Source organism: Phalacrocorax carbo, chromosome 2 (assembly GCF_963921805.1).
Source record: "Phalacrocorax carbo chromosome 2, bPhaCar2.1, whole genome shotgun sequence".
Taxonomy (NCBI): Eukaryota; Metazoa; Chordata; class Aves; order Suliformes; family Phalacrocoracidae; genus Phalacrocorax; species Phalacrocorax carbo.
In genome coordinates this window covers 20,871,484-20,898,961 of record NC_087514.1, presented here as the reverse complement: position 1 = coordinate 20,898,961, position 27,478 = coordinate 20,871,484, and the positions used below count along the sequence as shown (strand labels likewise).

The window sequence follows — 27,478 nt, the reverse complement described above, 5'->3', positions numbered from 1 at the left end:
TGCCTTTCTGTGACTACTTCCAGGCGGTAGGAGGCAAGTACTGCCAGTAGTTTAAAGGGAGGCACAGGGGCACTGTTAAAGTGAGAGAAAGGTGAGAAACATAATGAAAAAAAGAAAATGTACTATCGTGTTTTGGGCCTCGATATTGTCTCTACTGAAACATAGGACTGGTGTCTAGGTCTTCATACACTTTTAATGTTTTTTTGGGATCATATTTGCAACACCTATCCATTCTTTAACTGAACTCACTGGTTCAGAAAACTGTGCAGGCCATTTATATGGAGAATAAGGTCTGCTCCCAACAGAAATTTTAGCTAGTGGAAGAATAAAGGCTCTAATTTCACAAGATTTTGAATAGGCATAAGTTTTATTTCATTATCAGTCCTTAAAATTCACACAACGGAATACAGCATTTTCTAAAGGAACCTTTCAATTTTTAAAGGACTTGCTATGGAACTATCTTGACATAACCATAAGTAGCATGTCTTCTCAAAGATCCATACTAAATTGCTCCCTGTGAAAAAAATTAAAACACCACACAGACAAAGAAAACCCCAAAGTATACAAAAGCAAATGAGACCCATAGATTCCTGCTCATCTGAGCAGGAGCCGGGGAGAGGGGGGTTCAGACACTCCTGGAGGAGAAGGGAGTTCCTACACTATGTGACAGACGTGGCACAGGAAATATGGAGCTGTTCTGTCTCATGGGTAATCCCTTCCTTTCAATTCTTCCCTATCTGTCCATCTTTCCCTCTCTTCATTACAGTCCCATATCCCTGTCTTCTCTCTTTCCTGCTCTTGCTCCTCTACCTTCCATATGGTATCTATCCCTTAATCCTCCCTTCCTGCTGGCCTTTGCACTTTTCATTTATTTAATTTTTGCTGCTTTCGGGATTTTTTTTGTATTGAGATTTCTATTCCTCCAGATAAAATTTTTAAAAAGTCATTTTGATAGACTGTGGCAAACTTTCTTCAAACCTATGTATTTCTGGGTGTGTGCACACCACAACTCAGAGTCAGGCAACACCAGCAGCATCAGCTGTATTCATGGGTTACTGCCTCTTTCCTCAAGCTCTCCAGCTCATGTAAAAGAGGGTAGGTAGGAATGCCTTCTGGCACAGCAGCAGCAGAGTCTGGTTGTAAATTAAGCTTGATCCTATCTAGAGAGTTAAACTCTTGTTGTGATTGCTGTTCAGTTTTGTTCTTCCCAAAGAAGGAGTGCTGTGCCAATTCCAAACGAGGTTATTTGAGGCATGATAGGAGCTGTGGTTTGAGCTACAGGTCTACAGAGAAGAAAGTCGTTATTATAGCTGGAAGGGCTTTTTAAGGAACTGTGTCTCGGGAACGTGTTATACAAATGATTATAAATGTAGATGACTTGCCTACTTAATAGGCCAGTACTGGACGCTAGGGCACTTAGAAAAGTGTCCCATTAAATTACATCTCCAGCCTTAGGTGATATTAAAAATTAAGCATCTATATGCTATGGAAAGCACATCTATTGATTAGTGAATATTTTGTGTATTGCTGTTTTACAAAAAAAGAAGGGATTTATCTGTGAAGGATAAATAGTAAAGGTACTATTACCATTGACTATTTTTTTTAGAATCTTTCATGGCAAGTGACATTTTAATATAAATCAAATACAGAAAGACCATTTTTACTAATTGTAACTCTTAGATTCATGCAGTTCATACATGTTCAACTTAAGGAGCAAAATGTACCTTTATGTATGTAGTTGCTCACAGCTTTAGTGTTGATTTTAAAAGCTGGGTTGGTCTGAACGAACACAAGGAACAAGTCCAATTAAGTGAAAATTCCTGAGAAAATGAGGATAAATTGACTACAAAGAGATGTTAAAACTGATCCCTGTGGTGTTAAAAGGCATACAAATGGAGCAAGAGGCATTTCTGGCGAAGAGATCAATGGAGATTTGTCACCGCCATGGAACATGATCAAATGGATGATAGAAGAACACATCATAAGGCAAGAGAAACAAGCATCATACTTCAATATGTATCTTTTTCTGTGGAATTCAAGAAACATTTTATTTTAAAGCTTGATAGAGAGTTTTATGATTTGAACTTAAAATGAGAGATATAGTCCCATTATTTTAATCAAAGAAATAGAATAAATACTACTGAAATATGGATTTGAGAAGTTAGAAATATTAATTTCTGGACAAACTCTAATTAGACTGCCTTCCCAGGCTTTGTCTAAATTTATTAATAATTCTTACACGGAGACATGTGGCTTGTAAAATGTCAATCTGTCACAGAAAGGCATACTGAAAATAAAGCAAATCACAGACTCTGCAATTTTTTAAAAAATGTTTTATTATAAAGGATAGGAAACCAAATCCACATTTTTTCAAACCCAGATAAATAAACAGTAAATATCATGCTTTTGATTTAAAATGTGTTTTGCCTTTTGCAATAGGATCTGCAAAAACGGCATTCCTAACTTGGAGACCTGCAAAAATATGTCTTTTGAGAATATGGAGGAAGACAGACCACATATTTTGCACACAAATGAAGACCATTTCAAAAAACTGCTGAAAACTGAGACAAAACAGCTCTGTGAAGAAACTGCTGAGTAAGGAGAGGTTTGGTAACTTATTCAGCAGAAAACAGCAAATTAACCCTTAGGCAAGATTATTTCAAATATATATATAAATATATACAAATACACAAAACCAAAGTTCTTCCCACTTAAAACCAAAGCAACATCAAATTGTAACAGAAACAGAGAACCCTGTGGGGCCTTGTGATATTTAAGGAGAGGTGTTTTAAAAAATCCAAGCAGTTTTTTTCTATTCCATAGAAATAAACTGCTAAAGGGAAAAAAAGAGGGGGAAAAAAAGAAAAAAATTGCAGTTACTCTGTTATCATCATCCTTTAAAGAAGACTCAGATCTTTGTTGTGCCTGATCGCAGAAACAGTTTAATGAATGAAACAAAGCAACAAACAGACAAGCAATAAAAAACATTTAGATTTTGCATGTCATGTTGGTCCCAAAGTAATTGATGAGAATATTGCTTTTGAGTTCAGTGGGAGCAGGGTAAACTTTTTCCTTTTATATATAGCAGAAGTAGAATGACTGCAAGCTATTTTCCCAGAGGGACTTGATTCATGGGACTAAACCACAAGGGGCTGTATACGGGAAGAGTTGACTCTACAATGTCATGGGCCAGCCAGCCACTTTGTTGCTTATTATTACAGGAAATTGATCTTTTCCAGTAGTTGAATTGTGCATCTTGCCCCACACTTCTGCAACATTTTAATATAACAAAATTACTTGTTAGCAACCTGTAAGCAGTCTTCTAAAGTTCTTTTAATATTTATATCCTTTTGAGGCTTTGCACCCTTTGCGTAGGGTCAGGGCTGCCTTTACAAATTGAATGACCATTACAGGAAATATAAACATGCTATTTACAAGTTCACAATTCTTTATTTTCTATACAGTCTGGTGAGTATTTTTTATAGTTGAAGCCTAAGCACTGTGTAGAACTGGCATGCTTCTGATATTCACAAAAATGTAATAAAAAAGTAAAATAATTAATGATAAATTGCGCACATGCAAGGATACTGTAAAATGAATCCATTGCCTTAAGCTATGCATTTCTGTAATTTTCATATACCCTAACAATTTGCCTTCCTGTGTACTTTTGGTGGAAATACTCCATGCAAAATCCCGTATTTTCTTTAGGATAATATTTCACATTCTTTAAACCTTCCATTAATTTTTCTACATGACTTTCAGACTGCCTTTAATGAAAGAAGGGAAAAACCTCAAAACACAGCTACTTTTGTTATCACACTATAAATCCTAGCACAGGGATTATGCCAATTATCTGATTTACCTCTACAGAGCAACTGAAGAATTTATGCCTATTACCCTTATCATTCTTCATACATTTGACTCAGTTTATTTATGAGAAACATGTCTTTAAAGGATTTAATGAAAAATAATATTCTCACAAATTATTTGACTCTGGGATTAACATAAATCCATCCACCATTCAAATTCATTTAAGAAAAACAATATTGGGAGTGGTGGCCTTGAGTGCTTTAAGATGAGTTTTAATAAAGGTGTCTCCATAATCTTTTTTCATGGATATAATGTTGGCTTTTCACTGCTGAATAATATTCTACTCAAGTGACCATGCTTGATACTTCAAATTATGATGCTGTTGATGAATTATCTAGTATGTTTTTGCATCTTTTATCACAAAACAAAACAAAAAAAACAACAACAAACCCAAAACAAAACAAAACCCAAAACAGAAAGGGCATCCACTGACAGGTATCAGATTCAGGCAGAATAACCAGATCCAGTTGTTGTTCTCTGGAAAATCACTGCAGCCATCTTCTTCTAAACCAAGCCTCCCCCAGACATCAAAATACGGGGTGACTGTTGGAGAGTTTTTGCAAGTTATGGAGTGATAATGAAAAGAATTTGCATCATCCCTACGTGTTGCTTTCAAGAAGCCCTTCTCTTTTTACCTTCAGACTGTGAGATAGGTGCTGCTGAGGGCACTGTCTCCTGGTTTGTTCTGGGATCCACTGCTGAATGCCTTTAAAAGTCCAAGGGCCGAATCATCATGGTCGTGGAGCGCAAGGAGTAGCTGGGGCCTTTGAAGTAATGCCACTTGATGCCATTGAGCTTTCCGTGGTTTTGCCCAGCTGTGTAGAACATCCCATTGAGATTGGAGGGGCCACAAGCATCAAACCACCACCCTGAAAACATTAAGATAAACAATCAAACTGCAAGTGCCCTAAGCATTTTTAATTTGTTTTACAGGTTTAGCTGATTAGCAAATTCTGGTGTTCCCAGGCTCATAAGTACTCCTGGTGTGATGGTGGTTGTTGGGTATTTTAATATTTTCCTTTTTTGCTCTTTCGTGCCATTCCGTAGCCAGCAGTGCTGGAGAAAGCATAGTTGTATTTACAGAGTTGAAAAAGCATTTAAGTGCTAACTCATTCTGGTTTTACATGCAGTATGTGAAGCAAGAACAAGAACAACAAAGACAAATAAACCGCTTTGCGTATTTAGACAGTATTACAGTTCAGCCATCTCATGTAAACCTCAGAAAAAGACTATAATTCATAAATATTTTGCATAATTTCCCTTGCTTGGCTATTTTGAGTATAAGCATGATTTAACGTTGCTTTAACTGTGATTGTTCAATCACTCAGATAGTTTGCTTTTGCTCTCAGGTTAGATGTTCTTAGTAAACATGGGTTATGAGTATGGTGGTGCTGCCCTGTTATAGTAATTACAATATTATAGTACTAGATAATCAGTATTCAGAATGGTGTACAAGGAGAAAGGTAGACTCTTTCTTTAAGACCTATAATAAATATATATAAAACAAGACTCAGCAAATTAATGGAAGGGCTAAGTGAAGAAGACAATTATTACACTGCAGAACACTGATGGTCAGAATACCTATGTGCATGGATAGATGATTTAGATGATTGCGTGAGTGTGCCTGCATTTAGGTGACAGTATGGTCACTTTCAGTCAAGGTGTATTTATTGCATGTACAGTTTGGTCCAGAACAGTGACCTTTAATCCTTAATCTTATTATTTTGAATGGGAAAACCTATAGTAAACCTTGACCCTCTTAATCTTGATCTTGAAATTTGCCAAATGCTTTTGGGTCAGCAGTGTCAGGCTTGTCCTCACTCAGATCCATCTGACATTTGTTCACTTCCCTGCAAAGCCTCTGAGCAAGTTCACACCTGGCACTTAGAAAACTGATGGAAGTCCATTCAATTGGGGCGGTTTTTTGTTTGTTTGTTTGGGTTTTGTTTTGTTTTGTTTTTAAAAAGGGCTTTGTAGGCACTTTATTTACATGTCTACATGTAGCAGAAAATTACTGGTTACATGACTACTATTAACTACACAGATATTTAAAATGTTATTGGTTGATATGAAAGTTAGTCTTTGAGAGTTACTAACGGCCTTTTCAGCCCCTCTACCTTGCCTGCTCTTTCCCAGCAAGATGTGGCTTCCTACTCATTAACCCTTTGAACTCTGTGTGCAATTGTATATATTTTATTCTACTGGAAAGACAGGGCAAGAAATGTCTTGCCCAGATGCTTGTGCTTCTAGTTCACTGCTCCAGCAGCTGCATTGTAAGACTGTTCTGAAAAGTGAAGTGACACAGATTTAGAAAAAAAAAACCCAGAACTTTGCCTTCTGAGAGCAAACGAGCAATCTGGTTTACAGAACAGTTGTGTTGGCATAACTGAAGGGGTAGTAAACTGAGAAGTGAGGATAAAAAACTGTAACAGCTCAAGAACTTTTCAACCGGAGTTTTCTGCCAAAGAAAATGCATGTAGAGCCATACCTCCACCTTTGTGAGTGGTCTGTTAGTATAGCACTGAAAATAAACCAGAAATATTTATAAAGTACTTGTGAATGTTATTAACAATGACAGAGGTTTCGCTACCATTTGTATGCAAAAAATTCAAACTTGCTAGAAGCATCGTTTTGGTTGCAAACTATATGCAAAAAAGTCATCTCACCTTTAGAATTCTTCAGTGAAGTCGGTGAAATACAGTGTGAAACTTCAGATCTATTTTAAATTGTTGCTTTAAGATTAAATTAGTCAGTCAACTCTTTTGTCTACATCCCCAAGATCTTTTCTTGTTAAGATGAATTTTAGATTGCCACGGGAGTTAGAGTTTTAAGGAATTTCCAAATAATGTGAAACTTGGCAATATTGAGATTACAGAACACAAACTGACAAAGATAAACTAAGTGACATGCTGACTCCACTGAAAGTAGTGGGAGTTTTCATGTATATCTTGATGGGAGTAGAGTCTTCTCTGCAACGCCTTACAGGGTGTCTATGTAACGTAACAGAAAGATGCTTAGTTCAGACTGAGGAAGGCGGAATGAATCCCCAGACTGCAAAGAGCTAATATTCCCAGTGACAAAAATATATTAACCTCAACGGTTAGGAGCTCTATTTGTAAGAAAGACCTGCTGGGTTTTATACATAGTGAGACCCATAGGTTTTGTAAATCTTTAACATGGGTCTTATGCATCTTTCCATGTAGTATGTTTGTACTGAACACTTGCCTTCTTGTATAAAGGCGAATAAGATCGTAAAGATCAGGTGGTGGCTTTTGCCTTCCGTGGTTAAATGCCACTTTATTTTAAAAAGTTATTTCAGCCTGCACATCACAGCATTGCAGTCTTCTGAGGACCCCCTGCAAACAGTTTTAGAGTGCCACTGATAGTGGCAAACTGATCACCTAACGAGTGGCTACTGAATTCTGCAGGTATCACTGTGGATTGAAATGCAGAATTGTAGATTTTTGCATTTCTCACTCTGACATCCTGAAACGGAATTAAACTACGAGAAGCTCCTTCTAGACAATGTGTACTGCCCTAGTGAATCCTCCAATTTAATCATATTCTGTGATTAGCCTTTTATCTACCTATAATGAATGCATTGTATGAAGGTATTTTAAACTATGCCTTACTACTACTGATATGATATTGACTGTGATTAGCCTTCAGATCCAGTGCTTATTCTGTCCTTTGAATTCAGATCCATGAAATTTACGTTTCTACTCTTGTAATGTAATTTCTTAGGTTTTGGATAGTACTTAGTGGGCTTTTTTCAGAAGTAACACTTCATAATGAAATCTTGAGGGGAAAATTATTGCCAGATAAATTGTAGCAAACTTTTTTTTTTTTACAATTGACCTCCCTTTGATTACAATGTTATACCTAAGGGGGCAATAACCAAAGAGAGAGAAAGCTGTACAGCTGATCTTTTACTGTAACCAGAGTATAATCTTGTAGAAACTTTAGAAAAAGTTAAACAGAGAAAATCTAATCCTCATTTTTCAAACCTGGAACACAGATGCAGCTGGATTCTGTTATGGTATTGGGATGAAGACATGGCAAGCTGTGCTGGTTACCATTTCACCTTAAATGCCTAAAAAGATTCGTAAATGGCCTTTCTGGGGAGAAGGTTTTCAGTGATGCCCTACAAAATCTATGGTAAAAATGGAATGAGTTGAAGAAACATAAAATTTTACAAACCATTTGTGAGGACCTACTCAAATCTTTTATCATAGATTTCTTCTAAATACTTCTTTCAAAATATGTTTTAATGATCATCTTTTTTTCTCTACTATACTATTCTTGTTAGTGAGACTGTACGATTTCTTTAAAGATGTTTCCTAATACTACATTAAAAAGTTGGGTTTACTTTCTCTCTGTCTTTCTTTTTTTAAGTGGTTTCTTTTCCTCTGTATGGTTATTTCTCTCCATCCTCCCCTGAAATCCTCTAAAAGCTCTTTATTTCCCATAGGAACTGAGATTATCACAAGACTTCCTACCATATGTCTCAACACAAAAATCCACATTTTTGAACGGATGCAAATGTTTTTTCAGACATCTTTTGTATTGGGGGAAAGTGGAATGGAAGCAGTGAGTTTCTTGGTAGCTATGAGGAAGTGGGGGAATGTGAAACAGAGGTTTCTGAAGGAGATACCTGCAGCACTGCCATTGCAGAAAACACAAAACAAAGCAGCTCCAGAGCTGTGAGACAGTCTGACCCAAGGAAAGACTCCCAGTAGCTAGATGTTGGCTTATTCACTGGAGTTCACAGGATTTTCCTGCCACGAAGAATCTTGTTTATTTTTAACTACAAGGTAATGGCTTTCCCAAATAAGTATCAAGTCTTCTCTGAATAGCAGTAAGGTTTTAACCTCAGAGATAACTTCTGGCAATGATTTCCATGGGATATTTGAATCGTGCATGAGAATCATTATGAGAAATAATAATAGATGCAAGATTTTAAAGTGACTAATGAAATGGTAAAGAGGAGGCTTTCATTAGAAAGTTAAGGGAGTTTTTATTCGGAAACACAGGCAGTTTCTTCAAGTTGTTGTGATTGTGAAGTCACTAATTGCATATTTGAACTGATGGTAGTTCAGTCTTTTGAGGTTAGCTCACCTCTAGCAAATTGTACAGTACAAACAGCACTACCATCTCTGTTTGCAGTAAAAATCGTTAGGTCATAAAGTATATAGTCCAAACAAAAAACCCCAAGAAAATAGATAATACATTGATAAGTTGTTTGAAACTTCAGTTATACAAATAAACTTGAACCCCCACTGCAGACAGCTGCAGTAAAAGTATGCTCACAATTCTTGGACTCTTATCTGCATGGTGGTAATATTTTTTTATCAAATGTTAGGCAATATAAATGATACTTCAGGAATGGTGTTTTATACGTTACTTCTTTAGGAAAGTAACAATATGCATAAAACCTAAAAACTGATCCTTTCCTATCTAAGTAGACATATATCCAGGGGTTCAAGCCAGATATTTTTAAGTGTGATAAGGTTGCTACTTTCAAAGTTTTTGTTTCAAACAAAGTATAAGAGAAACTGTGACTTTTTCTAATGGAGTAATGCATGGGCAGATTTCTATATTCAGCCAAGAACAACCCTCCCAGCCATGACAAGAATTCTCTGTAGCATTCTTGCCAGAGATTCATAAAATTCACCACTTGGAGAAAAGGCAGTGAAAGAACAGGCAATGAGTGCACCACTGTTTGGGATTGCCATTGAGCAGTCTCTCACTTAATAGATGACAAATCCATTGAGGACCACTGAAGACAAGGGAATTCTCCCTGACCGAGGAAGCCCCTGAGATGCAAAAGATACTGGGAACACTCAGGGGAAGTATAATTTATTTGCATTGTTCTTATGCCCGTACTGAGGCATCTGCTGCTGGCTGCTGTCAGAGACAGGACACTGCAGGTGGATGGACCTCTGCTTCCAGTAAAGTAAAAAAAGTTATTTCAACAATTCTATGCTGTTTCAATACTAGCAAGACATGTAGAAAGTCTCCCTGTCACTTTGTCAAACTATTTCAGGGATCAGAAGTTTAGCAATGTTCTCGCTTATCACCTGAAGCAAAGTAAATGCCTGTGTGAACATCTCAGGCTGCAGCCAACGCAAGACAAAGCAAATCACCTTAAGACTCTCTCTCTCTAAGCCAAGTTACCAAAAGTCACTTTCCAGTGATTGAAACAATTGCATAAACCATTCCTGGGGCTCAGCTGACAGGTGCTATCCTGGCGGGATGCTCTAACTTGGCCTTGTGCCCATGAATCTGATCCAGAGATGTCAAGTGCTCTTCTACTGGAAATCTATCCGAAGCGCCTTGGACATCTACTCAGTGCTTCATTCTGGTGACACTTTGTTACATTTTAAGAGCTGTTGCTTGCAAAAAGCTGTGTATGTAGCTCACGGGGGTACTCTTCAGAACAATGCTTGAAATGATATGGGGATATAACCTTTTGTTCAGTTTACTGGCCAGAGATATTGTACCAGTTCTTAACAGGTATTTTCATGATATGAAAACTTTTTACTGTTTTGACAAATGTTTAAGTGAAGAAATTATTTGTATAAATATGCTTTGTCACCCTTTAAGGTAAACCAAGCATGCTTAGTTTAAATTTTCCAAGACGCAAAATTGCAGCTAAACATTTAACTACCTGAGCTAAGCCCCTTCACAGGGGCTAATAATTCAGCTCATGCAAGTACTTTTGAAGGCATCCCCTAAAATCAATGTTAAGATAGAGGCAAGTAGCATAGCATGGCTCTTGAAAAGACAACAAACACAAACACACAAAACTCCATTGATGCTACTGTATTATTCTCCTAGTATTTAATTTCTTATTCCGAGGAAGAGGGAGGATAGAAAGGAGGAGAGAGAATAATAGTTTTGATATAGACCAAATAAAACTGACAACTAGTAAGATCACAGAGAGAAATGTGTGTTTTCCTTGCATTTTATTTTTAGCCTGGACTATAAGCATATCACAGGCTTGAGCTTCAGCTTATCTCAGCCTTTATTCCTGACATAAATATATTCAGTTCACCTCATAGAGATAACAGGCTCACCCGAACTGTCAAGATAGCTAGAAACCTGCCTGTAGATTCCATATCATTCATCATTAAAGAGCTCTCTGTGATGTTGCCAAAACTAACAGAGAGTCTGATACTTCTGGGGAAAAAAAAGAGGTTTTCCAAAAACTGTTATCATTGCTGCTTTTCTTAATTACATACATTTGGTACAAAACTGAAATCTACTCACTAAACAAATGTTTTGGTATTTAATTCGATTTCTGATATTTCTCAAGGAATTAGAAAGTAATTTCAAGCAGCATAGCAGAGTGTTTGAGGAGAACACTAGCTTGATTAAAGTCTTTCTTTTCTTGAAGAAATACAAATCACTCAGTGCTGTACAGCCTATCTCCAAAAGACTAGTACTCAAGAGTCTAGTCCAAAAGACTAGACATATCTATCTCCAAAGGCTCGCTGCATCTCGTTTACTCTGCAGTGATTTGTTCTATTTGTGGTTTCCTCAGCCTTTGGTAATTCTCCCCCTTCCTCCTTATTCCTTTCATTTGCTACCAGTATATCCCAATATGTGGTTTTCCTGTTGATTTGCAGGACTGCTGCAGCAAAATATATGTGAACCTTGTGGAATGGTTGTTCAACAACAGGCTGACCTTAGCAGGGCATTGACCTGCCATAGAAGTCAGGGCAGGAAAATAAACAAAACCCTCAGCTCCCAGAATTATCTGTCTGGGAGCAGAGGTATTTCCAGGCAGGTCGGATACAGGAATGAGTCCACACTTCAGCACAGACACAACTCACATTTAGGAGCTTCTCACTAGACTCTGGCCTGTCCTGGAAGTAAGACACTTCAATTTAGCATCGTCTCTAAAGGGAAAGGTCAAGAGTTTTAATTAAAATAAACTATTGACTACTTATCCATTATCTGTCTTTAGAACTACTCGTTCGCTTCTCTTTTTATAGAAATGGAAAACTAGTGTCTGATCACCTGTCTATTGGAAAAAGTTTCCCACGCTGACTTTTAATAAGGTACGACTAGAGGAAGTTAGGAAATCTTGAAAAATCAGCTCCTTAAAGATTTTCCCAATGGGGTCATTTCCACTAGGCAAAAGAGAACGAGGAGCTAGGCTGTGCATTTGATATAAATTCCCAGTCATGGGAACCCATCTTCTGTTAGCAGATGATAGCTTTAGAGGTTCATATATGCCTGAATGTGGCCTGAGCTGAATTCAGTCAGAGTGCCAGTAACCACAAATAATATCAGTTTAACAGTCTGATCCTAAATATTTTATATGTTATAGGATTTTTTCCAGCGAAGTTAGAAATCACTGAGGGAGAGTGTCTGAAGAGGATCAGATGTGAAGATAAGGGCCTTTCTTGGTCATACAGTCAAAGAACCAAAGAATCCCAGTTTAAGCTTTCTGCTTTAATGTGGTGCCCTAGAGATAAAAATGAGCTTGCCCATATAGAGACTAGGAATAAGTATCATACGCCAGAGAAAGCTCTCACACTTGTGCAGAGCTTTAGATGTATTTATGGGGACATAATTTCAGATATTTCTCCTCTGCATCGAAAGGAACAAATATCAGTCATATGCACTATACTTGCTGGCAGTCACGTTGACCTGGTGTTTTAAACTGTACCGGTATAACCCCTCTGTGCTCTCTCCCACCTCGACTCTTCTTTCTTTCCTTCTGCAGCGCAACTCAGCTCACTAAGGATACTGGTTTAAATCTTCCAGAACAGCTGAGTGCTACTGTTTGAACAGGGGTTGCAGGTCTAGACTTTCACAAGTGAGTGAATTAGCCATTATATTAACTATGTATGTATATACGTATATATGTATTATGCTTGTATAAGACAGAAAGCTGAATCATTATAATTATTTCAATAACAGAATCATACCCCTAAGTGAAATAGATAATATATTGCAAGTCCAGATTCTGATTGTTTTTACACTTCACCATCTACTATCTATTTCTCTGCATTTTGTCTCTTCTTTTTCTGGCTGATTGCCCACTTCTCACAAAGTTCTTTTTCCCCTTCTTCGTCTCTTAGCTTCTTCTCACTTACTTTGCCTTTCTTGCCTCAACAATAATGCTAACTTATGCTTTCCTCCTTGATGTTGTTGCAACAGCTTCACTGCAGAAGTATACTGACTGCATCTCTGAATAATCCTTTCCCTGCTGATAGCAATATTGAGGTATTGGCACTACCACAATATACATTCAGAAAAGAGTAGGAATAATAATAATAAAAAGAAATTTTGCACAGTACTTAGACATCCAGGAATGCAGCTTCATCCATGTTGGTTTCAGGAAAATAGAGTAGATTCTTGTCAATGTCACATGTATTTTCAGAACCGTTGTACTCACCTCCAGTCAACATGAGAGCACATTTACACATGCAGTTGTCATTGTCAGCATCTTTTGTACTGAATTCAGCACCATGTAAGATCAGGCTACTCTGTTTTCCAGCTGTTCCACTGTGACCTTTTAAATAAAGCCTGAAACAGCAAGAGAAAAAAATCAATGTCACCAAAAAGAAAAATAAAAGATCCATATCTCTTACCACATCAGGTTTGCCTTGTATGAAGTGCATTCTGAAAACTAAAATATGTCTCATGTTTTGGCTCATTCTCTTAGTTGTTTCAGGTGTAAAATGGGTATATTAATGTTTCTTTCAGTGTATCTGTAGTAACATATTGTCCCCGCCCCAGAGCAGAACTGAGCAAAAGGAATCTGCACCAGAAAATGCAGCAAAGTGAAGGGAGTAAGAGACAGAAAAGAGAATGAGAAGAAGTGCCCAGGGATCTGGAATACATTGACAGAATAATTGAGTATTTGAGTAGCTGGTCTCTTTACTGTGGCACAGAATCAGCACTCCCAGTTAACAGCAGCCACATTATTAATCCCTGGGCTCAAAAGAGGATTTCAGCAGTTTCAGAATTTTTAATTCCACCAGTTACGCATAGGCCAGCAACCCAGTTCTGCCAAATCTGTCTCTGAGTGACGAATGGAGAATAACTTAGAGTTCAGGCCACAAAAGTCTTCATGATTTGCAATACTAAATACCCCTTCTCTTAAGAAGTCTTTTCAACTAGTTGAAACCACAACCATGAACTAGGAGCCTGAGCCCAGCTCCAGCAAGTAACAGAGCATTTGTGGTACTCCATCCTGTAATGCCCAAAGCCAAGCTTGCCAGCTGCAGGGATGATTAACGGAGTACCTCTGTCCCAGCAAGGAAACATTGGGCACCTGGGAACATCTGACCTGAGTTCACAATTGAAGGGACATGCACAAGAAAATGGAGGAGAGGAGAGGAGAGGAGAGGAGAGGAGAGGAGAGGAGAGGAGAGGAGAGGAGAGGAGAGGAGAGGAGAGGAGAGGAGAGGAGAGGAGAGGAGAGGAGAGGAGAGGAGAGGAGAGGAGAGGAGAGGAGAGGAGAGGAGAGGAGAGGAGAGGAGAGGAGAGGAGAGGAGGGGAGGGGAGGGGAGGGGAGGGGAGGGGAGGGGAGGGGAGGGGAGGACGTTGTACACAATAAGCATCTCTCTGAGACAGACATCACTGGGAGACGATGCTCACAGCAAAAACTACTTCCTGTACATAGCTAGCTACATCAGACGTCTGACCAGTATGTTCTTGGTTTTTTTCATAAAACATAGCTGGAAGAGGAAGATGCCATAATAGCTTCACATACAGGAAGGAGGTAACAGGATCTCGGTGTCTACTGGAGAAATATGATGCCATAGTCCTTACATTCCAGTCGCAAACCCTAGCCACTGGAGCAAGAGAAAGGGGAAGGAGCACCCCTCACCTGTCTCACTGAAGCTCTACAGGCAAGAATACATGAGCCACAGGGCTAACAAAGAATATGATTTTGTATCTAGCGGCATAGACTTCTCTGAAAAGAAGGTGAGAAACATCAGTGCTGTTTCTTCTAAGGTTACTGAAGAGAGGCAAGTATATCTTTAAAACATTGAATGTATAATGCATAAGGAGCCACGGGAGCAGAAGCAGGACTAAGTGTGTAAAGCAGGAGAGATGCCTCTTTCTCTCTGGGATTTACAACTGGGAGTGCTATCCTAAAAAATGCCTTCCCAACTTCTCCTACAAACACAGTGAACAAGGAGAGCATTTGTGAGTCACTGATTGTTGTCACTGCCTCTTAGATTGTTGTATTTTGATCCAATGACTTTGGATGAATAGTAATAAAAAAAATGCCTTTACCAGAGTGTCATTCCTCCATTTGTTTAGATGGAAGATAGATACTTCACTGCAAAGTGTTTACAGTGTTAACAGGAGTAGAAAACATCCCTAACCCATTCTAACCTACACAGTAGTAGTTAAGCTATTGGTATTTTTCTGGGATAAGGAGGAGTCTGACCCCCAGACTGAGATTTAAATAAAACCCAATTCTCCCACAGAAGTTTGGGGTTGAAGCTCTGTTTATGAGAGGGAGGAGAAGGGTTGCATAGGCACCACATGGCAGCTTTCCTTAATCAAGTGCATGGCTGCAGGGGTTTTTTTGTTGGTTTTGGTTGGTTGGTTTTGGTTTTGTTGTTGTTGTTGTTGTTGTTGCCTGCTTGCATCTGTGCATGCAATATCTGGGTGGATATTAGATCCAAACAAAGCCAATCTGATTAAACTTGTCGTGGAAACTCATTACAGAGAAGTGTCTCCTGGATATCCCAGTGAGGTTACTAAGCCCTCTAAAGATGTGAAGGCACAGAATCAGCACTTGGGGCTCTAGAGAGTCTGGGATTCACACTTTCAGACAGACTTAAACTTCACCTAATTCTGAGTGAAATTCTACCTGTATGTTCTTTCTCCATCTTTAAAAATTGAGACAATAGATGTTAAGCATGAACACTAAAAAAATAAAAAATTATTAAGGAAAAAGAACTGTCAGGGCTATCCTTCCAAAGTAGTTACACTGCCTGCCTTCGTTTGATTTTAGTGTTGCATGTCACCTGATCTAAGCCTGATGATTAAATACGTTTGGACTTAATCCTTAGAGTAAATTTTATATGGAGAGAAGTACACACATATACACAGATAAAATTTCCTGGAATAAATATAATTACCATAGACAGTCAAATACCTTTGGATAGCACAAAAATGGATATGACAAAGTGTGAGTTTCAATAAAAGTTCATGAAGATTCTTAGAAATTTAACAAGGAACAACCTAGGAACAGGAATACAAAAAGGTCATTGCATTATGCTATTGTCCAATCACAGTGGCAATTAGCCCATAATTACTATGTTGCTCTGTCAAAGGATGCTTGTTTTAGACAAGATTACTCTAAGATCTGTCTTTGCTCATGTTCATTTCTTTGTTCCATACAAACGAAAGGCTGGAATTGATCCCATCTTCATTCATTGGACTTTTGCCTTGTTTTGCAAGCTGTGGCTAATTTTTTGCAGAACAAAATAAACTTGCCTGAGGTTGTGTTGACAGAAAAATTACTTTGTCACATGATATCTACAATCTGATTTTAAATGGCCATACATCCTCACTATATCAGTAACACCAAAGCTCACAGAAGTCTCATAAATTCAGTATAGAAAGCAAACGCTGTTTACTTAAATCAGAAAGACAATTCTAGCCAGGTCATTTTATTAACAATCAACATTATAAAACCCACTTAGTCCAATAAAAAAATTCTTGTAATGTAAGGAAACAATAAAGAAATTAATAATACTTGGTGCACAATGTTTCCCCCAAAGGGGTAGGGCATTAGGATTATTTACAAGCTCATATTCTTGCCCTGATATTTTATAAACATTCCACTCAGCACAGATTTAGATCTTGCTAGTTATGTTTGACTTTCCCTCAATACCATTTGTCTAGTAGATCTCCAGTGACTTAAAAGGATAAAGCTTAGCTTAGCTCCAAACTCTAGTAGGCTTATCATATTGCAGCAGTGTACAGATGAACCATAAGGTGAAACAGTAATTTTCTTGCTTTGCGCCTTTCTCCCTGAATTGGCATCACCCAACAGTTAGGAAAAAATGATGCTACAAAGTTGGCGGTACTTTAGGCCAAAACTGGATGTCAATCAAAAACCAAAATCGGTCCTGAAGCAGTCAGTTCTTCTGAGCTTCAGTTCAAGCCATATGGGTCAAGACTAGCCCGGCTTGAGATAGCAAGTCTGCATAGCACTAAGACAACTGATGAGCCTGCTAGCTCCCAGGCAGCAGTAGATATACCACCACTTAGACTTGGTTAATTTTTTTGTATTCTCAGATTCAGATTTGTAGGATGGAACCTTCAAAATAAACTCTCAATATCTACTAGGACATCATTTCCCTCCCTTACAAAAGATGGTGATTCAGGGTAGAGTTCCTCTTAGTTGCTCTTGAAGGAGACAAAGGAAAGGAAGTTAAAAATAAGAAACAACTCATTCCAGTCAAAAGTCAAGGACCAGTTTCAGGACTACACCTCCAGTCTTTCCACTTGTTCACAGCACGAAAATTCTGACGATCAAGGAAAGCAGAGGAAACACTGCTCAGATTTACAAATCAGGTGGGAAAAGCAAATTCAAGCTCAAATAAGCAAGAAGAATAAGTCTACTTTATCTGTATACAGTGGAATTAAAATAGCAACAAATAAGCATTAACAAGTAAATAATGAGTAAGGAAGAGTAAGAGAAATACTGCATGTGTATATTAAGTTTTGAGGACATCTGATGACATTTTTATGAAATTCTAAAATCACTGTGAGGAACATAGCAGGTGAGAGCATTCATTTAGAGTCTAGCAGCTTTCCTAGCTGATGTACTTAAGAAGAAACAGCACATTTTAACAAAAAATTGCCACTGTTACCTCTTATCTAGCACAAATATTAGAAATTCCCTCCGGACTTTTCCCATGCAATATAGCAATGGCAGATTGGGATATATACACAGTGATGGTGAGGAAGAATTCTCTTAAGCATGTTTTGCTTTTCACTATTCCTACTCTGTGACACAACTTCACTATCTGCTGTCCCTTTAAACCAAAGCAAGGTATATTGTGTGGAAAGAATAGTTCTAAAAATATTACATAAGCAACTGCAGGGCAGCCTGAAAAGCCATTTCAAATTTACACATAAAATTTTTCCTTTTAAAGTGATTAGATCACCTGGAATTCTTCTTTCAAATATATACAGCTCAGCTGTGTTCACACCAAGTTTGATGAGTTTAACAGATGAACCTGGGATAATTCCAAATAAATTACGAAAACATTTGTATGTTTCTGCAACATGCAGTTATGAAGATTGCGGCATACAGTATGAGATATGAAAAACTCTAAGAAATAAATGCAGTCATAAATCCACGTGAACATGTTATGTGCTAAATATTATTTAAAATGCAGGAAATGGTTTCTGCTTCTGTGTTTCCATACAGAGCACCTGACCTTAGAATTTCTATTTATTTATATATTTTTACTAGAACTAGTGAGATGTCTGTAGGACTCCCAGAATTTAATGTCAGCTACTTCTTCCTCTAAATTTTTTTTCTGTTAGACCGATTAGAGATTACTCAGTCCTTCATTTAAACAGTGCCTCAATGAAATAGCGAAGAAGACATATCCAGCTTTGTTGGTGAGTAATGCATACTTTGTAAATAAAATTTATGCTATCTTACTCAACATTAACAACCATCATTAAGAGACATCGAGTGCCATCTCAACTACCTCAGTGTGCCAGGTGGAGGAAAGGGATAACCAGGCTTACTGGACCATGTGGATCTGATGGCCTGGCACATCTGACCCACAAGAGTATAAAGCTTTAGTGGACACTGGTGCACAGTGCACCTTAATGCCATCAAACTATATAGGGGCAGAACCCATCAGCATTGCTGGAGTGACAGGGGGATCCCAAGAGCTAACTGTATTGGAGGCCGAAGTGAGCCTCACCGGGAATGAGTGGCAAAAGCACCCCATTGTGACTGGCCCAGAGGCTCCGTGCATCCTTGGCATAGACTACCTCAGGAGAGGGTATTTCAAGGACCCAAAAGGGTACAGGTAGGCTTTTGGTGTAGCTGCCTTGGAGACAGAGGAAATTAAACAGCTGTCTACCTTGCCTGGTCTCTCAAAGCACCCTTCTATTGTGGGGTTGCTGAGCGTCAAAGAACAAGACGTGCCGATCGCCACCACAACAGTGCACCGGCGGCAATATCGCACCAACAGAGACTCTCTGATCCCCATCCATGAGCTCATTCACCAGCTGAGGAGCCAAGGAGTCATCAGTAAGACCCACTCACCCTTTAACAGTCCCATATGGCCAGTGCGGAAGTCTAATGGAGAGTGGAGGCTAACAGTAGACTATCGTGGGCTGAATGAAGTCACTCCACCGTTGAGTGCTGCTGTGCCAGACATGCTAAAACTTCAATACAAACTGGAGTCAAAGGCAGCCAAGTGGTATGCCACAACTGATATCGCTAATGCCTTCTTCTCAATCCCTCTGGCAGCAGAGTGCAGGCCACAGTTTGCCCACATGAAGGGGCGTCCAGTACACCTGGAATCGACTGCCCCAGGGGTGGAAACACAGTCCTACCATTTGCCATGGACTGATTCAGACTGTACTGGAACAGGGAGAGGCTCCAGAACATCTTCAATACATTGATGACATCATTGTGTGGGGCAACACAGCGGAAGAAGTTTTTGAGAAAGGAGAGAAAATAGTCCAAATCCTTCTGAAAGCTGGTTTTGCCATAAAACAAAGTAAGGTGAAGGAATCCGCACAAGATATCCAACTTTTAGGAATAAAATGGGAAGATGGACGTCGTCAGACCCCAACAGATGTGATCAACAAAATAGCAGCCATGTCTTCACCAACTAGCAAAAATGAAACACAAGCATTTTTGGGCGTTATGGATTTTTGGAGAGTGCATATTCCAAATTACAGTCTGATCGTAAGCCCTCTCTATCAAGTGACCTGGAAGAAGAATAATTTCAAATGGGGCCCTGAGCAACGACAAGCCTTTGAACAGATTAAACAGGAGATAGTTCATGCAGTAGGCCTTGGGCCAGTCCGGGTAGGACAAGATATAATATATATAAATATATATATATATAAATATAATATATATATATATAAATAAATATATATAAAAAATGTACTCTACACCACAGCCGGGGAGAATGGCCCTACCTGGAGCCTCTGGCAGAAAGCGCCAGGGGAGACCCGAGGTTGACCCCTAGGGTTTTGGAGTTGTGGATACAGAGGGTCCGAAGCCCGCTATACTCCAGCTGAGAAAGAGATATTGGCAGCATATGAAGGGGTCCGAGCTGCTTCAGAAGTGGTTGGTACTGAGGCACAGCTGCTCCTGGCACCCCAACTGCCAGTGCTGGGCTGGATGTTCAAAGGAAACGTCCCCTCTACACACCATGCAACTGATGCTACGTGGAGTAAATGGGTTGCACTGATCACCCAGCGGGCTCGAGTAGGAAACCCCAGTCACCCGGGAATCTTGGAAGTGATTACAGACTGGCCAGAAGGCAAAGATTTTGGATTATCAGCAGAGGAGGAGGTGACACGTGCTGAAGAAGCCCCACTGTATAACAAACTGCCAGAAAATGAGAAGCAGTATGCCCTGTTCACTGATGGGTCCTGTCACCTTGTGGGAAAGCACCGGAGATGGAAGGCTGCTGTATGGAGTCCTACATGACAAGTAACAGAAACTGCTGAAGGAGAAGGTGAATCGAGCCAGTTTGCAGAGGTGAAGGCCATCCAGCTGGCCTTAGACATTGCTGAATGGGAGAAGTGGCCAGTGCTCTATCTCTATACTGACTCCTGGATGGTGGCAAATGCCCTGTGGGGCTGGCTGCAGCAGTGGAAGCAGAGCAACTGGCAGCGCAGAGGCAAACCCATCTGGGCTGCCACATTGTGGCAAGATATTGCTGCCCGGGTAGAGAAACTGGTTGTAAAGGTACGTCATGCGGATGCTCATGTCCCCAAGAGTTGGGCCACTGAAGAACACTGAAAGAACTAGCAGGTGTATCAGGCTACTGAGACTGAAGTGGCTGATGTGGATCTGGACTGGCAACAAAAGGGTGAACTATTTCTAGCTCGGTGGGTCCATGACACCTCAGGCCATCAAGGGAGAGATGCAACATACAGGTGGACTCGTGATCAAGGGGTGGACTTGACCATGGTCGCTATTGCGCAGGCTATCCACGAATGTGAAATGTGCACTGTAATCAAGCAAGTGAAGCGGGTAAAGCCTCTGTGGTATGGGGGAGACAGCTGAAATATAAATATGGGGAGGCCTGGCAAATTGACTATATCACACTCCCACAAACCTGTCAAGGCAAGCACCATGTGATTACAATGGTAGAAACAACAACTGGCTGGCTGGAAACATATCCTGTCCCCACGCCACTGTCTGGAACGCTATCCTGGGTCTCAAAAAACAAGTCCTGTGGCACATGGCACCCCGGAGAGAATTGAGTCAGACAACAAGACTCATTTCTGAAACAACCTCATAGACAGCCGGGCCAAAGAGCATGGCATTGAGTGGGTGTATCACATCCCCCATCACACACCAGCCTCTGGGAAAACTGAATGGTATAATGGACTGTTAAAAACTACTCTGAGAGCAATGGGAGGTGGGACATTCAAACACTGGGATACACATTTAGCAAAAGCCACCTGATTAGTCAACACGAGGGGATCTGCCAATCCAGCTGGCCCTGCCCAGTCAGAAATCCTACATACTGTGGAAGGGGACAGAGTGGTTCAGGGACTGGTGGCGTCATGTCAGCGGGTGGTGAGCGGCTGCATCACATGCAGTTTGTTTTGGTGGTTCATTCCCCCATAGACCCTCCCCAGGTTTCATGACTCTCATTGTTTTCCTTTCCATTGCATTTTTGTTGTTGTTGTTTTATTTTAATTATTAAACTGTTCTTATCTCAACCCTTGAGCATTACCCTTCTGATTCTCTCCCCCATCCCACCAGTGGGGGAGTGAGCAAGTGGCTGTGTGGGGCTGAGTTGCCAGCTAAACCACAACACAAATATTTAATGATAGATAATGTGTTGTGAACGGGAGACAAAATCTAACTAATCACTCTAGAGAAAAATTGCTGTCCCTGAAGCTGAAGCTAAAATGTCTGCCAAAATCATGTTAAACATGGAACTAAATATAATGTGGTAACTATCTGGGAATCTTAACCCTGGTATTCAACTTTTCTATCATTTAATACTCCCACTATTGAATGAAGGGAAACATCCCTTGTGTGTGCTAATTTCTAAATTCAGTTGAAAGACCATCTCCTTGTTGGAGATAGAGCATGAGCCATCTGTGGTGACCAGGGAGCTCCCCGTGAGTTTGAACAATTCTGGGCTGCAAAGCACAAGGCATCATAGTGCTTTTGTCCTTCAGATTAAAGCTAGATTGCCTGGGCACCCATCTGCATCCTTTTTCTATGTTAGGAAATAAAGCTTCTTCTTAAACATAACATACTATTTCAGGGAAAAAAAATTAGATTTTATTAGAGCAGTGCATGCTCTCATTATAAAAAGAAACAAAAGTAAACCAAACCCCAATATTTCATCATAAATCAAGATCACTTAACTAACAAGAACTTAACACCAGATGAGGTAAGTGATCATTATAAGTAAATTAAAAGCCACTCTTAAAGAAAGGAAAATACTTTGGAGAAATTGAAGAAACTAGATAGGGTGGAGGATGATATAAACATCTTTAGTCACCACTACTCTCACAAAATTCTGAGCTGTTGTTAACCTATGTATCTGAGTTGCAAGAACAATTCACCACCTTTATCACTGCCCAGCCTTGAAGGACTGATGTAAAAGTACCAAAGAGAAGAAGAAAGAGAATGTCACAGCAGCTCTCTGACTGGAGAAAACCAGCAATATTAACTGTAAATACCTAACAATACTAAATTTTTCCCACTCCTAACTTTAGTCCAAAGTTGATAAACAGTGTACATGGCAAATGCATGGACCCTTCATTTAACTTAATAGTATTCCCAGTAGAGTTTTTACCTCTGCAAAGAGTAGGCATAACGGGTCTGCAAAGTGTCGAAAACCTGAATAATGCAGTAAGTAGCTCTGACAAATTGAACAGATTTTTAATTTGGCTCTTAACATTCTTGCTGCCAGTTCATGAATACAATTTCCTTCCACAATTCCTTAAGAAGTGTAAGGCAACATGACCTCCGTATTTCTCTGCTGCTCTGTAGCAAGGGATCACTGCTGTAAAAGTTTGACATATGAAGTTCAACAAGGACAAGTGTAAGGTCTTGCACCTGGCAAAAAATAATCCAGGGGTGCAGCACAGACTGGGATCCACCTGGCTGGAGAGCAGCTCTGTGGAAAGGGACCTGGGGGTCCTGGTAGACAGAAAGCTCAATACGAGCGATCAGTGTGCTGCTGCAGCCAAGAAGGCCAACAGGATGCTGGGTTGCATCAAATAGGGCATCACCAGCAGAGAGAAAGAAGTCATTATCCCACTCTACTCAGCGCTTGTCAGGCCTCACCTGGAGTACTGTGTACAGTTCTGGTCCCCGCTATACAAAGAGGATGTGGACAGGCTGGAAGGGGTCCAGAGAAGGGCCACCAAGATGATCACAGGACTGGGAAGCTACCATATGAGGATAGGCTGGGAGAGCTTTGTTTGTTCAGCCTTGAGAAAAGGAGGCTCAGAGGGGATCTCATCACCGTGTACCAGTACTTAAGGGGTAGCTACAAAGATGGAGACTCCCTTTTTACACGGAGTCCCATGGAGAGGACAAGGGGGATGGACACAAGTTGCTCTTGGAGAGATTCTGATTGAACATTAGAGGAAAATTTTTCACAGTGGGGACAGTCAACCATTGGAATAATCTCCCCGGGGAAGTGGTTGACACAGCCACATTGGACGCTTTTAAGATTTGGCTGGACAGGGTGCTGGGCCATCATGTTTAGACGTGCTCTTCCTAGAAAGGTTGGACTAGATGATCCCTGAGGTGCCTTCCAACCTGGGATTCTGTGATCCTGTGTGATTCTGTGACATTATTGCAACTCCTTGCCCATTTTTCTGTTGAAACAAGTGAAATGTGCCAGCCAACAAAATATGAATTCAATATATCGAGAGTAAGAACACGTATCTTCCAATTTTAAAGATACCATGGTAATTTTAAAGATACCATGGTAATATGAAATACAACCATACATGGAAATCATATTTTTTTCCTGTAGAATTGTTTCAGTACAGCCTGTCCATGAGACAACAAACACTACACAGTAGTGTGATCCTTCCCTGAGACTGCACACTGTTAACAGAAAAGCTTTTTTCCTTTCTGAAGAGGTCATGCTAATCTTAGCTTGTGTTTGAGTCATGCACACCTGACAGGTCAAAAGAGAAAAATATGTTTATTCTGGACAGTGAACAAGCAAACCTACTTAGCCATGAATAAGAAACACAGCCACATGTTACAGCAAACTATACAATAGTCCAGTGAGCCTTGATGTTGTACTGAATATGAATTTATAAAAATAATACATCAAAATTGATTTTCCTATATTAAATTTCTTTAATAATTGACTAATGAGCTGTACTTATCAGGAACAGGTATTCTGAGCAAGGGTAATTAAAAGACATCCAGATTTACTGTCAGAGGAATTTTTCCTACCATAAGGCAAATGGTCTGTCATACTGCTGTATGCATACAAATGGTGCTTTGTCACAGCTTACAAAAAATGTTCAAAAACATGTTTATTCTGGACAGTGAACAAGCAAACATGTGCTTCTACTGCTTGAAATACACACTACAGAAGCAACAGACACAGTCACTGTGTCAGTGTTTGCTGCTAGGTTTGCAGCTGATGTCAGTAACATAGTGGTGATGGAGAGGAAACATACGGCAACACTGGTATTTACTGTTAACAGGGATGGGAACATATTTAGAGGCTACTATCACAATGATGTGTTGAACAGAAATAATTCCCTCTACTCTAATCTCTCACCAAACACAGCACAGAAGAGATACATTAATATGATACTACCATTATCTGTGAAAACATTTTTTCATCACACTACTTATTAAAACAACATCACCCACTAATTTTTTTTTCTCATGGAAATCTGAAATGAAACTTTTACGTTAATGGATTTATTACTTTTTTTTATTAATGAAAAGTTAAAATCTTGCTACAGAAAAAAAAGTTGTCACTCCCACAGCCATATAAATGGTAAGATTTCCTGTTGCTACAGAAAAAAAAATTTTTATCCTGATTCATGGCTGTATAATACATAATATGTTAATTTCAAAAGTATAGGGACTGTATTAATTTCAAACTTGAAATAACTAGAGATGATCTATGTTTTAGACAGACATATAAACATTGAACATATACTAAGATGATAACGCATATTTTTTTGATAACATTGAAGATGGATGAACTTCTGAAAAAATAAAATACAAAATTAGAACTTATTTGAACATTTGCCCACAACACAGGCAAAGCCAAGGTTAGAGAAAATTGGTTAATTTAATATGTAACTTAAAAAATACAAATATTTTTCTCCCTACTCCAGTACACTTTCTGGGTTTGGCTGAAGCCAAGAGTAGAAATGCCAAAATTAATTCTCAGGGGATTTTTCAGCACAGAAATACAGGGACGCTCCAGAGAAACTAATATTTGAAAAGTTTCTAAGGTTTATATAAGTAATCAGACATTCTGCTGCTTACCTCTACTAAATTGCTAAACCTTGTGATGTTTGTGCATTTTTATTTAAGAATCTGTTTTACAGCCATTAAAGCTAATGGAAAAGTTCAGTGAACATTGGTTTGAAAATTTTTTTATCTATCTGTAAATTGATTAATCTTGTTTGAAAATCCAGTTAAAAAGAACCACACAACTCCAGTAAAATTTAAACTTAATAATTTTTCCAAAATATTCTTGAAGTTCCAAAAGTCTCATAAATATAGTCTGTTGAAATCCATGCGGATATATTGTAATAGTGGATTTCATAAATGTATGCTTTTGTTGTGCTGAGGGTGACGTTAATTACCCACTGTCATTCGTATAGGTTGTACATTATCCTAATTAACCGTTTCAGGTAAAATAGAAAAGGAAAACTTAACGTATCAGCATGCTGTTAGAGCTAACTTTTACTCTGATGACTACTGTAGAGATACTAGCTTCTTGTTACCCTGCAGTGTCATTGAAAAATATAATTTACAGGCCACAGTAAAATATTTATAATACATTTTACTTAATTGAAAGTAATTAATCATAAGTAATGTAAAAGTAACAAATATGATAGACAGATCTGTGTTAAAAATCTGTATAAATCTTACTGAGATATGTTGGTGTTTGGAAATTAATGTGTATAAACAGTATATAATAAATGTGGTTTGGTGGGGGGGTGTTAGGGATTTGATTTGGTTTTTTGTTGGTCTTTGTTCATTTTTTTTTCTTTGCAAAGAGTGTGCTGGAATTATGGCTGAAATTAGCCATAGTTTTGCTACGAGGTTAAGTACCACAACTCCATCTCTACTATTGAACTATGCTAATTAAAACTTTGCTACGTTGCATGTTCTGTTTGAAATCAGAGGAAGAAATCTGTGAAGATGCTGTTTAAAAGTGTCATATCTTTTCCAATTACAGATGCAAAAGAAAATATAGCTATTTGCATTTTCTTCTTTCCCCAGTATTTGCCTTAAGCTATGATATTAGTAAAACCTATTTAAGGATTCTTGTTATTGATTCATAAAAATCCTTTTACAAAATAAAATTTAAAAGTCCTAAACCCCTAAAATTTTCAGAAAAAAACCCACATTATCTGTGGAATCAGTAATTACATATTCTCACTATTTTCAGATTCATTGGAAAAACTACTATGCTTATTACAAGAAAATTCAGAGCTTTATTCATATGTAAGCTTTTTCTCATTAAAAAGTCACTGTCACTGAACATGATTAGTTTCATACATGCCTAATTCTTGAGGTTCCATAGATTACATACATAATTTATTTTATTTTATAAAATTAACAAACAATAAAAGATGCTTTCTAAGTGGAGATAGCTTTTTATTCTACCTGGACACTGGACCCTCACTGTTTTCTTAATTGTGGAGGTTCATTCAAATATTTGTACAGTTTAGCAAAAAACTGCAATCTACCTGAAACAAGGCAGTGTCCCAAGGATTCAGACTACCTTTCTAAGCTGAAATTGATGTGATATTTTAATGTATATTGCCTCCTCCCTTAAATTACACTGTTTCTCTAAAGTTCCATGGTCATGATAACATCTTGGGTCACAAATCAGGCAGTGAGATAACCAACTCTTAGGCCTGCCCAGCAGGAAACCAGATCAGGAGTACTATATAGTACCACAAACTATTCAGTTTGCTAAGAGAGCAAGTGATAAGAATCAGGTAAGAGAGGACCAGAAAAATATTAGCAAAACCAAGGACCAGCACTAAGATGATGTCTTTAGATTCCAAAGATTTTGCATAAAACAAAATGGTGTAATGTCCTTGAAATAACCTGTTCCAAGAATGCCACTAAGGCTGCAGTACCTCCTGTAAGGAGACAGCTTTTGTGTTTTCCTTTATGGAAACATTTACACTT

At 38.9% G+C, this 27,478-nt stretch overlaps 1 protein-coding gene across 1 annotated transcript in view; it reads right to left on the bottom strand.

Moving 5' to 3' along the window:
* Nucleotides 1–362: 362 nt before the first annotated feature.
* Nucleotides 363–27,478, bottom strand: part of ANGPT1 (angiopoietin 1) — a 172,880-nt gene continuing 145,764 nt past the window's right edge. The window contains exons 8-9 of the mRNA XM_064442236.1: nt 13,283–13,413; nt 363–4,739 (exon numbers count right to left, since the gene is read on the bottom strand). Of these exons, the coding sequence (XP_064298306.1) occupies nt 4,579–4,739; nt 13,283–13,413 (292 nt within the window). The 3' untranslated portion in view covers nt 363–4,578. The remainder of the gene's footprint in view (nt 4,740–13,282; nt 13,414–27,478) is intronic.